Source organism: Ornithorhynchus anatinus, chromosome 10 (assembly GCF_004115215.2).
Source record: "Ornithorhynchus anatinus isolate Pmale09 chromosome 10, mOrnAna1.pri.v4, whole genome shotgun sequence".
Classification (NCBI taxonomy): domain Eukaryota; kingdom Metazoa; phylum Chordata; class Mammalia; order Monotremata; family Ornithorhynchidae; genus Ornithorhynchus; species Ornithorhynchus anatinus.
Genome location: NC_041737.1, coordinates 18,870,944 through 18,888,953, shown reverse-complemented (window position 1 = coordinate 18,888,953; position 18,010 = coordinate 18,870,944). Strand labels below are relative to the sequence as shown.

The 18,010-nt window shown below is 47.7% G+C and overlaps 1 protein-coding gene across 1 annotated transcript in view; it reads left to right on the top strand.

The window, feature by feature from the left end:
- Window positions 1-467: 467 nt before the first annotated feature.
- RAP2A (RAP2A, member of RAS oncogene family) overlaps window positions 468-18,010 on the top strand; it is a 38,005-nt gene continuing 20,462 nt past the window's right edge. The window contains exon 1 of the mRNA XM_029073857.2: window positions 468-897. Within this exon, the coding sequence (XP_028929690.1) occupies window positions 584-897 (314 nt within the window). The 5' untranslated portion in view covers window positions 468-583. The remainder of the gene's footprint in view (window positions 898-18,010) is intronic.

Below are 18,010 nucleotides of genomic sequence, written 5' to 3'. Positions count from 1 at the left end.
GGCGCGCTCCCGGGTTGCCACGGTGACGGGGGGGGGCGGCCCCCCTTCCCCCCCAACGCCGCTGATTGGGTGGCGCGCGCGCTGCCGGCGGCGCCGCGGGGCGGGGGCGCGCACGTCGTCCGGCGGCGGCGGCGGCGGCCTTGCGGGGTGGGGCGGCGGCGGCGCGCTCCCCGGTTGCCACGGTGACGGGGGGCGGGCCTCCCTCCCCCAACGCCGCTGATTGGGTGGCGCGCACGCTGCCGGCGGCGCTGCGGGGCGAGGGCGCGCACGTCGGCCGGCGTCGGCGGCCTTGCGGGGGGTGGGCGCGCGCGTCGGGCGGCGTCGGCGGCGTCGCGGGGCGGGGGCGCGCACGCTGGCCGTCGGGGCCGCGGCGGGAGGGAGGGAGGGAGGGAGGGAAGGCAGGAGGGAAGGCGGAGCGGCGGCGGCGGCGGCCCCGCCTCAGGCTCCGGCAGCGGCGGCGGCGGGTCCTCGGTGGTCTGTCGTCCGTCGCCGCTCGCGCCCTGTCGGCGACCGCCCTCGTGTCGCCGGGCGAGTCGGGGGCGGTGCGGCGGGACGTCTATGTCGGGGGCGGCGGCGGCCGACGATGCGCGAGTACAAAGTGGTGGTGCTGGGGTCGGGCGGCGTGGGCAAGTCGGCCCTGACCGTCCAGTTCGTCACCGGCACCTTCATCGAGAAGTACGACCCCACCATCGAGGACTTCTACCGCAAGGAGATCGAGGTGGACTCGTCGCCCTCCGTGCTGGAGATCCTCGACACGGCGGGCACCGAGCAGTTCGCCTCCATGCGGGACCTCTACATCAAGAACGGCCAGGGCTTCATCCTCGTCTACAGCCTCGTCAACCAGCAGAGCTTCCAGGACATCAAGCCCATGCGGGACCAGATCATCCGCGTCAAGCGGTAAGAGGCCCGCGCCGCGCCCGCAGCGCCTCCCCCCCGCACGCACACGGCCCAGGCCCCCCCAAGAAGTCGCGTTTCGGGGACACACCTCCCCTCCAGCCCGTAGCGATGCAGTCATCGGGATGGTGGGCTTGGTTGAGCGCCCACTACGTGCCGAGCACCTTCTGAGCGCCACGGGGGACCCAAGCTCATCGGCTTGGGCTACGGTCCCCGTCCCACTTGGGGCTCCCCCTTTTCCTCCCCCTGCTGCAGAGGAGGCAGGGATGCTCTCTCTCTGTTGCCCAATTGTGCATCCTAGGCGTTTACTACAGTGCTCTGCACCTAGCGCTCAGTAAATGCTCTTGAATGTGGACACTGTCCTGCAGAAGGGGGGGAGGGGGGCAGGTTTATAACCCCCCCCCCCCCCACTTCTCCCTAAAGTCACATTTCAGGGACACAACTCCCCTCCAGCCCGTAGCGATGCAATCATCGGGATGATGGGCTTGGTTGAGCGCCCACTACGTGCCGAGCACCTTCTGAGCGCCACGGGGGACCCAAGCTCATCGGCTTGGGCTACGGTCCCCGTCCCACTTGGGGCTCCCCCTTTTCCTCCCCCTGCTGCAGAGGAGGCAGGATGCTCTCTCTCTGTTGCCGAATTGTGCATCCTAAGCGTTTACTACAGTGCTCTGCACATAGCGCTCAATAAACGCTATTGAATGTGGAGACTCTTCTGCAGAAGGGGGGGCAGTTTTATAGCCTCCCCCCAGAAGTCACATTTCAGGGACAAAACTCTCCTCCAGCCCGTAGCGATGCAATCATCGTGATGATGGGCTTTGTTAAGCACCCACTATGTGCCAAGCACCTTCTGAGCGCCACGGGGGACCCAAGCTCATCGGCTTGGGCTACGGTCCCCGTCCCACTTGGGGCTCCCCCTTTTCCTCCCCCTGCTGCAGAGGAGGCAGGATGCTCTCTCTCTGTTGCCGAATTGTGCATCCTAAGCGTTTACTACAGTGCTCTGCACATAGCGCTCAATAAACGCTATTGAATTTGGAGACTCTTCTGCAGAAGGGGGGGCAGTTTTATAGCCTCCCCCCAGAAGTCACATTTCAGGGACAAAACTCTCCTCCAGCCCGTAGCGATGCAATCATCGTGATGATGGGCTTTGTTAAGCACCCACTATGTGCCAAGCACCTTCTGAGCGCCATGGGGGACCCAAGCTCATCGGCTTGGGCTACGGTCCCCGTCCCACTTGGGGCTCCCACTTTTCATCCCCCTGCTGCAGAGGAGGCAGGGATGCTCTCTGTTGCCCAATTGTGCATCCTAAGCGTTTACTACAGTGCTCTGCACATAGAGCTTAATAAATACTATTGAATGTGGAGACTGTTCTGCAGAAGGGGGGGGAGGGGGGCAGGTTTATAACCCCCCTCCCCCCCACAAGCACACTTCTCCCTAAAGTCACATTTCAGGAACACAACTCCCCTCCAGCCCGTAGCGATGCAGTCATCGTAATGGTGGGCTTTGTTGAGTGCCCACTACGTGCCGAGCACCGTGCTGAGCGCCACGGGGGACACAAGCTAATCAGCTTGGACCACGGTCCCCGTCCCACTTGGGGCTCCCACTCTTCATCCCCATGCTACAGAGGAGGCAGGGATGCTCTCTATCTGTTGCCGAATTGTACATTCCAAGTGCTTACTACAGTGCCCTGCACATAGTGAGCACTCAGTAAATGCTATTGAATGTGAAGACTGTTCTGCGGAAGGGGGGGAGGGGGCAGTTTTTTAACCCTTGCACCCCTTCCTCAAGTCACATTTCAGGGACAAAACTCCATTCAAACCCTTAGTAATGTAATAATCGTAATGATGGTCTTTGTTAAGCGCTCACTACGTGCCAAGCACCGTTCTGAGCACCACGGGGGACACAAGTTAATCAGGTTGGACTACAGTCCCTGTCCTTTATGGAGCTCCCACTTTTCATCCCCATTCTACAGAGGAGGCAGGGATTGTCTCTATCTGTTGCCGAGTTGCACGTTCCAAGCGCTTACTACAGTGCTCTGCACATAGTAAGCGCTCAATAAATACTATTGAATGAATGAGGGAACTGAGGCCCAGGGTAGGGAAGCGACTCGCCCAAGGTCACACAGCAGGCAAGTGGAGGAGTCGGGATTGGAACCCAAGACCTCTGACTCCCAAGCCCGGGCTCTTTCCCGTAAGCCACACTGCTCAGTAAATGCGATTGAATAATTGCTGGTTTCCTGCAAATAATCAGGATTCTCAACCTGGATGGGTTTACCTTTTCTTACCCTTGCTGCATTCGGGACCCAAACACCGTTTTGTCTTTTCTGTAAAAGCATTTTGGAGGAAACTCCTACTGGCCGTGTAATTCCCAAACTGCATATTTAACACGGCTGTTTTAAAACGGGCAGAGACTCAGTCTTCCTTCAGTCGTATTTCTTGAGCGCTTCCTGTGTGCACACCACTGGACTAAGCGTTTGTATATATGCACACCAGAAGGGCAGTCGGTTTTAGAGTGTCAACTGTCTACCTAATTATTAGATTTGCCAGATGGGCACGCGTACGACTCTGAGGCAGATATTTCTTCACCTTCTGGAGTAGTGGTCTCCCGTTGTTTAAAAAAGACAAATTCACAAGAAACCATTGTATGGAAGTTTCCCAAAGTGACACAAGCGCCAGGAAATTCTGAGCTTTTATTTATTTTTTTCTCATAAAATGTTATGCTACATAATTCTTTTACTGTCCGTCCCTAAAGGGTCACTAAATTTTAATTGTTTTTTTTTTTTCTGCCGCTCTGGCCCCGGAAGGCCATTCATCTCTTACTCTCATCTGTGGAATCATTTCAGAAATGGAAAGTTGATTTACCAAAAATAATCTTGATATTGTAAAGGTTTAGTTGCCTCCATCTACATTCCCGAGTTTGGTTTTAGTGGGTTTTTCTAATTATCATCCCATCAGGGTTAAAACCCAGGCCAGTCAAGCCACATATTACCTGCTTCTTAGTGCAAATATTGTGGCTTCTATGTATTACCTGCTTCTTAGTGCAAGTATCGTGGCTTCTATGTGTTACCTGCTTCTTAGTGCAAGTATCGTGGATTCCGCAACTGGAGTCGCTGATGATTGTTGGGTGAGGCGGTCTAGAGTGTAGCTTACACCTTAAATTATGCTGATTGCTTTGTCGCCCGGGTTTACCTGTCCTCTTATCGGGGCACACTGTTTACACCCTACATTCATAGGTGCCAATTTTGAATTTTGAGAGCAGGAGGGTGAAAGGGAAGGGACTTGGAAATGACTGGAATTCATGAAAGAGACAGTGGGTCAGACATCCCTTTGGGGGTCTTGGCGGCCTCCTCCTCTCCCTGAGTTCACTTCAGTCCTACTCAGGAGCTCTTAGGTCTTGTGGCAGATGTGGGATGAGTGAGACAAAGAGTCCTGCCCGAAGAAATGGGCAGTGAAAGCGATGGTTTTACTTCCCCACGGTTGGAAATTCATGGAGCAATTACCTCTCTGCCCCCATGGAGTTGGCATGTAGGCTTACCTTGTTTGACAACCGTTCACTTTTAAGTGGAATTCTAAATCTGCTCTAAATAAAGCTAAATCAGCCTAGCTGTCCAGCTTTGAATGGGCAAGCACCAAGTGTGCTGTAGAACTTCACACACTCAATAGGCCCTCAGTTATTAATTGATCTTAATGTTCACTGATGGTGATCACTTGTTAATTGCCACAGGGAGAGGACAAAAGTGGAGGCCGTTTTTTTCAGGGAACCGCTTTAGTAGCTACGAACCGGGATTAGAGGGAGGAGGTGAATTTCCAAGTGTAAAAAGGTAAACAAGTATCCTATCCCATGCCTATGAAATTTCGAACCCCCTCTTTCCCCTTTCCATCCCTTTCTACTGTAGCAGACTGGAAGCTATTTTAATTTTGGTGCTCCTTTAGTTGCTTGTGTGGTTTCTTCTGTTGAAAGTTGAATGAACCCAAGGCTCGGTGACACTCTTGGTACCAGGAAGCAGTAAAGGCTGGCTCTAGAAGTTGCGGTTTAGTTTTATTGTTTGGTTTTGTTTGGTTTGCTTGTTGTTCTGGAGTACTTCTACAGGTCAAGGAGACTAATCCTCCCGGCTCCTTCAGCCAGTAGTGGGACGACTGAGTCTCTTAAGACTTGCATTCTGGAGAGCTTGTTGTCCTGATACATTGAATCGGCTTGGGATTTGAGTATCGTGGACTTCTCTAGTTGTGGAAGTGGTTACTTGGTCTTGAACCCTTCACAAAGAATGCTGTAGGTTAGATGGTCTCTAAAGTGGGTGATATTCCCCAAAGGCTTTCGGCTATTCAGAGTCCCTCCCAAGAGGAACTGCTGAGATGTGTCGAACCCAAGAAGCGGAACATCTGAGGGACTGAGGTCGTCTCTCTGAAAAGAAAAGCCCTCGCTAAATTTAATTAGTCCATCTTAGAATGATAATATTGATAATTCCCTTATGAGAAAATAGACTTGGGGAGGAATTTTACAAATATTGAATGAGATGGAAGCTAAGCAGTTTTTAATTAAACAAGATGACATCTAGGGACACAGGGACACCTCTTTCTGATTTACTCCCTTTCTGGCATTTTTGCTTCCTTTTCTAGGCCAGTTCCTCTCCCGGTCTCATAAAGTCCTTCATCAACCCCATCACCTCTTCCCCGCAGTTCATCAAACTTCCATTTCACTGGATGGTTTTGGATAATGAGACAACAAGTGGACTATTGATCTCTCGTGGAATTAGAGGACTCGAGAAAACGAGTGCCGTGCACTCAGGAAGCCTTGGGGAAGGGGTATGCCGAGTGGAAAGAATCAGTCAATCCGTGGTACTTATTGAGCACTTAGTGTGTGGAGAGCACTTGCGCTAAGCACTTGGAAGAATACGATACAACGGGGTCGGTAGACGCCCCCTGTCCACCAGCAGCTGACGGTCTAGAGACGGACGTTAAATTAGCCACGATGCTTAAGCCCGTAGGTTGGTGAGAGAGGAGCAAAATGAGCAGGTTGGGCTACAGTGAGAAGTCAGCAAAATAAGATGGGAGGGGGCAAGCTGATTGACAGCTTTAAAGCCAGTGGTGAGGAGTTTCTTTTTGCGGAGGTGGCTGGGCGACTACTGGAAGTTCTTGAGGAGTGCGGAAACACAGAATGAACTTTTTTGAGAGAAATGAGCCGGGCAGCAGAGAGTCATCTGGTTTAGAGTGGGAAGAGACAGGAGGCAGGGAGATCAGCTAGGAGGCTGATGTAGTAGCCAAAGTGAGATGGGCTAAATGCTTGAATCGGCACAGCAGCAGTTTGGATGGAGAAGAAAGGGCAAAATTTAGCCATCTTGTGAAGGCTGAATTGACAGGATTTGGTGTCAGATTGAATATGTGAGTTGAATACAACGATGAGCCGAGGACCAGGCCAAAGATATGGGCTTGTGAGACAAGGTGGTGCTGCCATGTACAGTGATGGGACAGGTTTGGATTACCACGTTAGTCCAGTCACTCATCCTTTCCGACCTTGATTACTGCATCAGCCTCCTTGACCTCTCTTTCTCCTTGTTCCTTCCCGCTCCAGGCCATACTTCACTCGGCTGCTCGGATCACTTTTCTACAAGAACGTTCAGTCTGTATTTCCCCACTCCTCAGGAACCTCCGGTGGGTTGCCCGTCCACCTCCTCATCAGACAGAAGCTCCATACCATAAGTTGCCCATCCACCTCCTCATAGAACAGAAACTCCATACCAGCAGCTCTAAAGCACTCAATCTCCTTGTCCCCTCCTACCTCTTCTACCACAACCCTACTCACATACTTTACTCTTCTAGTGCCAACCTACACACTGTACCTCAATCTCGTCTATCTCGGCACCAGCCTCTTGCCCACATCCTGCCTCTGGCCTGCAACGCCCTTCCTTTTCATGTCTTTTTCATGTCCCTTCAAAGCCGCCTTTGAAGGCACGGTTCCTCCAAGAGTCCTTCCCTGACTAAGCCCTCTTTTCATTTTCTTCCACTCCTTTCTTTATCTCCCCAACTTCCTCCCTTTGTTCACCCCTAGACCCGCAGCATTTATGTACACATTCAAAATTTATTTATATTACTGTCTGTCTCCCCCTCAAGACTGGAAGGTCGCGGTGGGCAGCGATGGTGGGATGTATAGTTATTCATATGTACAATATATACAATGATATTTTGTACTTCCCCAAGCGCTTAATACAGTGCTCTGCACACGGTAAGGGCTCAGCCAATATGATTGATTGACTGATGGGAAGATGAAGAGTTCTGGTTTGGACTTGTTAAATTTGAGGTGTCGGTGGGACACCCACGTAGAGAAGTCCTGAAGGCACGGGGAAATGCCAGACTGTAGAGAAGGAGAGAGCTCAGAACTGGAGGTGTAGATTTGGGCTTGAACACAGTACAGGGCTCTGCACATAGTAAGTGCGCAATAAATACTATTGAATGAATGAATGAAAGGATTGGGAGTCAGAGGTCCAAGGGTCCAATCCTGGCTTTGCCAGTTGCCTGACGTGTGATGCAGGGCAAGTCACTTAACTTTTCTGTGCCTCTGCTTCCTCATATATAAAATGGTGCTTCAATACCCTACTGCTTAGAATGTGAACTCCACTTGGGACAAAGTCAGGGTCCGACCCAATTACGTTGTGTCCACCCCAGAGTGTAGAACAGTGCTTGACACTTAGTAAGTGCTTAACAAATGCCATTATTAGTATTATTATTGCCTTCTTTAAGGGCCACCAACCCAGCTTGGACATCAGTCCATGGCAACTAGGAGCTAGAAAGGAGGTTTGTGGAGGAAAATGAAAACTAGGGGAGATGCAATAGGTGAAGAGGGGGGGATTGCGGATATTAAACAGCAGGTCTTTTGGCTGTTTTGCTTCATACTTCAGGTTTTCCGCCTTGGGGCCATGCAGCAGGGACACTGCCTTAGAGCCCAGTTATTTTCCACAGAGTGGCTTTTGGCTTCTCTACAATTTGAGGCTTGAACTTTATGGTATAGAATTGATTGACAGTGAGCAGCCGTTGAATTTCCAGAAGACAAGTGAGGTGAACAGACTGAATAGATTCCTGGAGGAAGATAAAGAAATGTTCCTTTGGTGAGATGAAGTAGATCTAACAGTGGGTAAATATTTGTTTTTTATTTGCTAAGAAGAAACAGTGGGTTTTTAAGTGTCAAAAGTGCGTTTTTATGATGACTATAATTCTGGTCACCATTCCATCGAACCTTCTCACTTAATGGGGAGGTGTTGAGTTTCTTGAACATACATTAATGGCTTCATGTATCAGCTGGAGGCTTTGGGTCAGGAGACTCATGTTAGATCAAATTATAACGCACAAGGCCCAGCCCAGTTCAATAGTCATAAAACTATCAGGGCCCTTTGTAGGTGGGGCGCTTGGCTTAATCAGTCATCATGTGCAGCATACTGTACAGAGAGCTTGGAAAGACATGCATCCAGTCAGTTCTGTTGTAATACCAAAGTTATTTCTTGAAGAATCTTGCTTTAAAACCAAGATCAAATTTTTCCGTCACGTCTTTTCCGATGCTGTGTACCTGCTCGCAACCCTTTCTTCCTAATACTTACCACGATTATCATTACTGTTATATAATAATAATAATGTTGGTATTTGTTAAGCGCTTACTATGTGCAAAGCATTGTTCTAAGCGCTGGGGGAGACACGGGGGAATCAGGTTGTCCCACATGGGGCTCACAGTCTTAATCCCCATTTTACAGATGGGGTAACTGAGGCCCAGAGAAGTTAAGTGACTTGCCCACAGTCACACAGCTGACAAGTGGCAGAGCTGGGATTCGAACTCATGACCTCTGACTCCAAAGCCCATGCTCTTTCCACTGAGCCACGCTGCTGTTATATTTGTTAGGCACTTACAATATGCCAAGCACTGGGGTAAATGGAGTATATTCCTACCCCCAAACTACATTTGCCAACTGAGGGCTAGTTTTCCAATGAGAAAGGTGTGCATTGTGGGAAGAGTCTTCCCTAATTTTTCAAATGTTTCATCCAAATTGAAAAATGAAAACACACCGCCTAGCAGAACTGATAGTAGTTTATTTGCCTTCTTATCTCAGTACTTCTCCACCCCTAGTAGAATTACCTCTCTCATCATCTTTGAATTTTCACTTATCACCGAAGACTGATAGCACTGTGATGTACCAATTTTTATTTCACTAGAATCTGGAAGTGAACAATGTGGTATTTAAAATAGCTGATCATATTCATTTGTGGTTGAGAGCTTGTCTTTGCAAACGCTGATATATTATGGTTGTAACCTCAGCCTCGAGGACCAAATGAGTGACATTATTTTAAAATTCGTAAAATTAGAATAAAACAGGAAAAAAGAAATGGGCAGCTTGCTTTTTTTCTGAGGATGGTTGTTGGTCACCAGGGACCACAAAATAAATACTTGAAAATGAGCAAGTTATTAATCACTTAGAAACTACTCTGAATATTAACTTTGCAATTTTCTAGAACCATTTCAGAGGCAGTACATTGAAATCAGCATTTCAAGTCTCCAAAGGTTTGCTGTATTTAGTTAACTAAATAATTAAGCCAGTTAAAAATATATCCCCCTAATCATTCATGACTCAAAACTCAGTATGATGAATAAGCTATTTTAAATAGATTGCATCATGTAAATTAGGAATACCTAAAATACTTGATGTCCTTTCCCATTCAATATCTCACTCAAAGGTATGGGTGCCAACTTTTTCGTTTCCAAGTGTGGGGATGAAAAGGGGAAGGAAAATAAGGGAGGTAGATCTTGGGATGGCTCAGAAGGCTGGAAAGAACTCAGGTCAGAAAGACACAATATGGGATTCTTTCCAGCTCTGCCTGGGTCTTGTAGAAACCTGGATGGCAGAAGGACCTGGGTTCCAATCCCTGCTCTGCCACTTAGCTGTGTCACTTGGGCAAGTCAGTTAACTTCCTTGGGCCTCAGTTATCTCATCTGTAAAATGGGGATTAAGACTGAGCATTATGTAGGACGGGGACTGTGTCCAACCTGATTGTCTTGTTTCTACCCCAGTGCCTAGTACAGTGCTTGGCACATAGTAAGTGCTTCACAAACCAAACCAACCAAAAAAAAACAAGAAAAACCTGGGGTGATTGAGGCTAGCAACCCAACCCCAAAACTGGGGACCATATCCCCCGCATGGAGCTGGCACATAGGCTTAAAAGTCAAAGTTGACGCTGCACAATTTCATTCTCTAATAAGAGTTTTTTAAATTTCCACGGTGTAGCTATTGTTTGGGATTTTGGTGGGAAAAGAAGGTAGCATCCATCCTTATTGACACCCATGCCCATTGCCCTTCAGACATTTCACTCCCCCCTCAAACCGTCCGTCCCCCTGCCTCTCTGATCTCTTGCCCCAATGACCTGGCTACTTACTTTATTGAGAAAATTGAAACTATCAGGTATGAGCTCCCTAAAATCTCCCATGCTCCCCTCCAAGTCCCTTCCTCTTTCCCCTTTTTCAACTCTCCCATCTTTCTCAGCAGTATCTCAACAGATCGCCTTCCTTGTCTCAATCTACTCCCTCCATCTGTGCATCCGACCCCACCCCGTGACCCTTATCAAAGCACTTTCCCCCTCCCTGACTGCCCTCTTCAACTGTTTGCTCTCCAATGGCTTCTTCCCCACTGCTTTCAAGCAAGCTAGTATCTCCCCTGTCCTAAAAAAATGGCCTCCCTTGACTCCCTCCAGTTACTGCCCCATCTCCTTCCTACCTTTCCTCTCCAGGTGGCTTGAACAAGTTGTCTAGACCTACTGTCTCAAGTTCCTCTCCTCCAGTTCTCTCCTTGACCCTGTCCAGTCTGACTTTGGTCTCCTTCACAGAAGTCCCCTCTTAAAGGTCACAAACAATCTCTTCCTTGCCAGATCCAACGGCCTCCACTCCATGCTTCTGGAACTCGGAGCTGCCTCGCTGTCGACCACCCCCTTCTCCTGGAAACATTATCCAACCCTAGTTTCACCAACACTTTCTTCTCCTGGTTCTCCTGTCTCCATGGCTACTCATTCTCAGTCTCTTTTTCAGGCTCCTCCTTTGCCTTTTACACCCTAACTGTGGGTGCCCTTGAATGTTCAACTCTGGGTCACCTTCTATTCTCCATCTACACTCACTATCTTGGAGAACTCATTCGCTCCCATGACTTCAACGACTACCTCTTTGTGGATGTTTCTCAAATCTACATATCCAGCTCTGATCTCTCTTCAGTCTCACATTTCCCCCTGCCTTCAAGGCATCTCTAGTTGGATGTCCCACTGTCATCTCAAACTTAACATGTCCAAAACAGAGGTTCTTCTCTTCCCACCCAAACTGTGTCCTCCCCCTGACTTTCCCATAACTGTAGACAGCACCACCATCCTTCCTGTCTCGCAAGTCTGTAAACCTTGGCATTTCCCTTGACCCATCCCATTCACTCAACCCACAGTTACTCATCTGTCACAGTCTGTCACAAAATCTTGTCAGTTCAACCTTCACAACATCACTAAAAAATCTCCCATTTTTCACCATCCAGACTGCTACCAAGTGTTTATCCTATCCCACTTTGATTACTGTATCAGCGCCCTTGCTGGCCTCCCTGCCTCCTGTCTCTCCCCACTCCAGTCCATACTTCATTCTTCTGCCTGGATCATTTTTTAACAAAAACTTTCAGTCGGTGTTTCCCCACTCCTCAAGAACCTCCTGTGATTGCCCATCTACTTCCACATCAAAGAAAACTCCTCACCATCAGCTGCAAAGCACTAAACCACCTTGTCCTCTCCTACCTCACCTCGCTGCTTTTCTACTACAACCCAACCCGCACATTTCACTCCTCCAGTACCAGCCTAATCACTGTACCTTGATCTCCCCGCAGACCTCTTGCCACATCCTGCCTCTGGCCTGGAGGCTCTTCATATCCAATAGACAATTACTCTGTCTACCTTCAAGGGCTTATTGAAGGCAAGAGTCCTTCTTGACTAAACCCTCATTTCTTTTTCTCACACTCCCTTCTGTGTAGCCCTGATTTGCTCCCTCTATTCATTCCCCCTGCCACCCCTCAGCTTCACAGCACTTATGTACATATCCATCATTTATTTATATTAATGTCTACCTCCCCCTCTAGAATGTAAGCTCACTGTGGGCAAGGAAATGTGTCTTTTATATTGTTATATTGTACTCTGCCAAGCACTTAATACATCGATTTAAAATGATGCATTTAGAGAAATAGGTTCCTTGAGGCATCAGCAATAGAAAATAGTTGCCATTCAAAGCTGGTTGGTAGTCTAAGGGAAGGTGTCCCAGCTTGCCCCAAATTTCAGCCAGATCGTGGCCATGGGGTTATCTATCCCTGCTACTTATGGGTACAGTTCCATGCTTGGAGCATTGGAGAGATGGGTCCCTGTTCCAGGTTCCTTCTAGTGATTGCACCATCTGTGGAGGAGAGCCAGAAGAGAGTAGGGGAGGAGAAGGTGAGTCTCTAGGACAGTTGCATCAAAATGGAAGTAGCACCTGAGCCTGGGAAGTTGGGCTGCAAACATAGGGGTATCCCTACCCCAAAGGACCAGGGACTGAGTCCTCATCCTCCCTCTCTGGACTGCTGGACACTGTCAGTCCCTCAGTCATGTTTATTGAGCGCTTACTGTGTGCAGAGAGCACTCTACTAAGTGCGTGAGAGACTACAAGGCAACAACAGACACATTCCCTGCCCACAACAGACTGGTCACCGGTGCTTATTTAGAGCTTTTATATACAAGATAGGGCCTTAATAGCCAAGTAGGTTTGTCATTTTATTTCCTGGTCTTGATAACCTACTAATCTATATTGGTCTTTTGTTAATCCCTATTAAAAGAATCTGAAGCAGCGTCATTAATTGACACATGTTAATTTGTGTCATTAACATTTTCCCAAAAGGGACATTGCATCTAAGCATTTTTGGGTGATATCTTTTTATTTTCTTTGTATTTCCTTTCCTCTTCACCAGTGTTTCTCTGTATAGCCCTTATCTTTTTCAAATCAATGCAGCAGCAATTATATTAGAACAAATGTCATTACACTCTCTTCACTATCAGTAAGTGGATGGGATTAAATTAGTGCCTATTTGCGTGACTGCCTGCAAAGCCTTGTACTAAGCGCTTGGGGGAGTGACACAGAAAGAAGTCATATGTTTCTTGCCCTTGAGGAGTTTACAGGCTAATGTGTGAGACAGATTAGGATCCTATAAAAATGGTGGGAGTAGAAGGAAGACCAAGGATTTTGATAGGGAATGAATTTCTGGCCAGAGGAACGGTGTCAGGGAGGAATTAAGAGATGGGAAAGTCTAGATTAAGGTACAAAAGAAGGTGCGCTCAGTAGAAGGAGTGGAGAGTACAAGATGGAAGCTACGTAAGAAGGGGAGAACTGGTGGGGTTCCAATTATGAGGTGCTTGTGCTCGATGCAGAAGGGATATTTTAAGAATTGCAGAGAAATGGAATTTGGTAGGGAAAATGATGCCTGCCAAGATCATTTATTTTGAAATATGGTTTAGGAAGAAGCAACCTTCTTTGCTGGGAATATTGGAAGCACTTAGAAATCATTTTGAGCCCCTCTCTCTCTCCTGCCCTGCCCCCTCCACCCTCCTCCCACTGGCTCTCATAAGGCAGGCAGAAGAATACGGCTAATCAAGAAGGCAGGAAGGGTCCCGATTTAGTTGTAAGATTAAAACATTGTGATTGAAAAGGTGGTTTAATACTAGAAGAGGTTTCCAATGGAAATCTGGGAAACTAGCTGTCCGAAGATGAAGACGTCTGGCTGTTGCTTCAGAATAGGAAGTGGCCGGCTTGATGATAGGGACTGGAGTTGTTGACCTCTGGGGGTCCTTTATTCACCCAGTAAACCTTTCTGAGACACATGCAAACATTTTCCTGTAAAAATGTCCGGGATTGTGCTTTTTGTTCTTTGGTAGGTACCCTTTCTCTTTAAACCCGAGGTTACTTAAGAGATAAAATTTAATATGTCTGATGAATTGCCAAGCATAGTGCAGTATCAAATCAGAAATATACAAAGTGTCTTAAATTGCTTGTGATAGCAGTATTATCTGTCCATGCCTATCTGAGCAAACAAAGTGGACTCGGGTCAGGGTTCTCTCACCACATTCACTGCAGAAAGATGAATCAGAAAGGAGGCAGAGTTTACGGAAGAGAGTTGTGAGTGAAGTAGGGGTTGGAATAATGAAGCTGGCCTCTTGTGACAGAGAGGGAATAGATATACTGAGTGATAAAATAGGTTGTTATGAGGCTTGATGCATGATTGGGAATTTTGAGTTTGAGAGACGACCGGAGTAGTCTTCTAGACTAAAGACTGTAAGCTTGTGGTAGACAGGTAATGTGTCGCTAACACTGTTGTACCTTACTCTCCCAAGCAGTTAGAACAGAGTTCTGCAAACAGTATGCACTCAGTGAATACCACTGATGATGAGATTATGTTCTTGTGTTGTGCTGCAGAAAGATCTATATTAAAACAACGATCTACATACAGATTTTCCTTTGATGCATTATGGCAGTCACCATTATCGGTGTTTCCAATTTTTGTCTCCTTGAATGCTGATCTTGTCATTCAAGGGTGGTTTCCTCAAACTTCCTGGGCAAGTTTGAAGTGTTTGGAAGAATAGAGTAGAGGTCTTCTAGACTTTCAAATTCATATGAAGGTAGGTGCTTGTAGTTTACCAGACACTGTACTAAGCACTGGGTTAGGTACAAGCTAATCATATTGGATATAGTCAATGTCCCACATGGGGCTCACAGTCTTAATCCTCATTTTGCAGACTAGGTAATGGAGGCCCAGAGAAGTGAAGTGACTTGTCCAAGGTGACACAGCAGACAACTGGCAGAGCCAGGATTACAGTTTGGATCTTCTGACTCCCAGGCTCGTGCTCTCTCCACTAGGCCATGCTGCTTCTCACACTTCTTTTAATCCTGCCCAAAGCCTTTCTGGCTTTTTGATTGTGTGTCCTCTAGACTATAAGCTTGTTGTGGGCAGTATGAGAGTGTTGTACTCTCTGAAGTGCTCAGTACAATGTTCTGTACACAGTAAGTGCTCAGTAAATACGATCAATTGATTCTGTTGCCTCATTACTGGGTGCATCTAAGGCTATTGTAGAGTCCAACCTCATAAGCGGCTGATGGGACGGCTGTGGGACCTGGACCTATTTCAGAAGACACATCCTGTGTTAAAGGAGTTTCACCAGCTCCATCTTTGAATAATGCTCAGTGTCAAGTGGCAGTATGAGATTGCCAACGATAGGGTCCAAGGGCTCAGCCGTGTCCCCAGCATTGAAGTACTGCTCATACCACCCAGGTCCGCCAGGTGGGACATGAGAGAAAAATGGATGGCTACAGGATAACTAAGCAGCTATATGGTAAAGTGAGACGGAGAATACATGAGGTGAGAGAGCAGAATAAACTGTGTAAACGTATTGTGAAGCAGAAAGTCAAAAATTGTGCTATTAACTGTGGACTAGTGTCAGACTCGTGGAGCAGATTGACCAGTCCAGCAGCAGCAGTTGGGCAAGGCATTGCTGTCTGCGAGCAAAGGTTTTGTTCAAATCTGGATACCAAGAGTCACTTGCAAATCAGTCAACATTGTGTTTTGAGAATTCACTGTATGCCTAGCTGCCTAGCACTGTACTTGACTCTGGGAAAATAAAGTAGATTTGGGCGCAAAAACAGAGGCCCCATATGTGACAAGTCTGATAAAAACACCAAGGGGCTACCACTCTTTAAGCAATACGTTGGCATGCATTTTTTTTTGCCCTTAGCCACTCTTGCATGGGTGAATAGGTTCTGATCTTGGTAGCATCATCCTCAAAATTGAAGGCACACAGCACTCAAGTACCATTGATTTCTTGGTCCAGACACATAAGCAGAGCAACATAGGAGAATGGCCCTATTGAACAAACCTACTTTTTTACTCTTCAGATATCGGGGAAAGAGTGGGGAAGGGCACCTTCAACTTAAACTGTACTACTGAAGAAGAGCCTAAGAATCAGAGTGAATGTTTAGACTGTGAGCCCGGCATTGGGCAGGGATTGTCTCTATCTGTTGTTGAATTATACATTCCAAGCGCTTAGTACAGTGCTCTGCACATTGTAAGTGCTCAATAAATACTATTGAATGAATGTTTGCTTAGTTGTTGTTGATTCTGTCAAATGCTTTTATAAGAGCTTAGAAAACAATATAGAAGGTTGTGGTGTTGCCCCCTGCACTTTGTCTGAATCTGTTGTGCTATATTTTAGTTTGAGTCCAAATTGAGAATCAGGAGAAGCAGCGTAGCTCAGTGGAAAGAGCATGGGCTTAGGAGTCAGAAATCATGAGTTCTAATCCCGGCTCAGCCACCTGTCACTGTGTGACTTTGGGCAAGTCACTTAACTTCTCTGTGCCTCAGTTACCTCATCTGGAAAATGGGGATTAAGACTGTGAGCCCCGCATGGGATCTGATTACCCTGTATCTACCCCAGCGCTTAGAACAGCGCTCGGCACATAGTAAGCGCTTAACAAATACCAAAAAAAAAAAAGGAGGACAAGATTAATTCTATTCATCAATTAACTGTGCAGAGAGAGTCTAGCTAGACTCTTGCTGGCAGGGGAGAGCAGTGAGATACCTTGGTAGTTTCCACCGTCCATTTGCTCCCCTTTCTTCTTTAAGATAGTTATAATGGTGACATTTGCTCAGTGGTGGATAGATACATTCAGAAATAGCCTGTATAGTCATCTAAGCATTACACCTCCTCCTTATCTTGTAGATCTCTGCAAGAATCAAAAGTTGAAGTTAAGGCCAAGCCTTGACATTTTGACGACTTTCTGCATTTCCGAGGGACAGGGCCTTAGTGGTCAAAGGCAGGGTCAGAAGGTGTTGGTAATCATCACCTTTGCAAGATTCCTTCTGAGAAAGGCAGCAAAATCTCTTCTCATTAGCCATGCTGGGATAAGTTGGTGTAGTTGGCCTATTCTTGTATTTCTTTATGCTCGGTAACCCACTTGCAATTTAGCATTCTTAACCTGATCTTCAGAGTCCAACCAGCACAGGCAGGCAGGTCTTCCTTAAGTTCTTGTCCCGTGGAAGCGCAATGTTAACAATGTATTATTTCCAAGTAGTTTTCTTGGTGTTCAGAATCATTTTCATCAAGTCTGTCTTGATATTTCATCCTTGCCATACCAGTTTTTCTATGCACTTGGAAAGTCCGGACTTGCAGTTGGGGTTCCTCATTACAGTATTGTCCCAGAGCCCCTTGTCGACGGCTCCTTCATTGGGAGCTTTTTCATTGAACCATTTGGCAGGCTTAGATCAGGGAGCTAGCAACATTTTTGTATAGAAGATCACCCAAAATGAAGCTTTTGAGTTATTAATCTACTAAGACCCAGTCCTACAACCGAAATCCATGGTAACTTGGCTTGTTTCACTGTTGCTTCAACTGTTTTATGTGTCTCATTCCCACCCTGCAGTTTAAATTGCCATTGCCCTCCACCCACACAAAACCTCTATGGCGGTGGCATGGGCAGTGAACCATTAATGCCCTCCCATCCTCTCCCCCAACCCCGGACTTCTTGTTATAATGGGGCTGGAGCATGATGTGATTGTCACTCTGCTTATGGCACAGTGTGATGCCACTGGATCACGAAGGTGCTTCGCAGCAATAGATAGTGCTTCCAGTTGAGGAAGGGAGTAGAGACGAGGGATGAGAGGCGAGATACCTCAGGATGACACTGTCACACTCATCCCCCTCCTTTGCTGTTCCTACCTCTCACTCCCTTCTCCCCCTAGGGATATGAGTGGGCACTGCCCACGTAGCTGGGCATGGGAAGCAGTGGCACGGTCCCTGCCTCACCACCTAGACTCCCCGAAGGGCAGGAAACTCTCACCTTCCCCACTGGGGCTGAGCAAGGCTCCTGGAAACAGTGTGTTCTCATCTTTTCCGGCTTGGAGCAGAACACCATCTCACCCTGCAGCTGGTGATGAGTTTCAGGGTCTGCTACTTGGGTATGGGGCTTCAGGGGCTGCGTGGTGGGAGTCCAAGCCGGGCCCTTCTTCCTGCTCCAGTCTCCTTCCTTCCCTCCCGATTCTGCAGACCTGCGAAGCTCACAA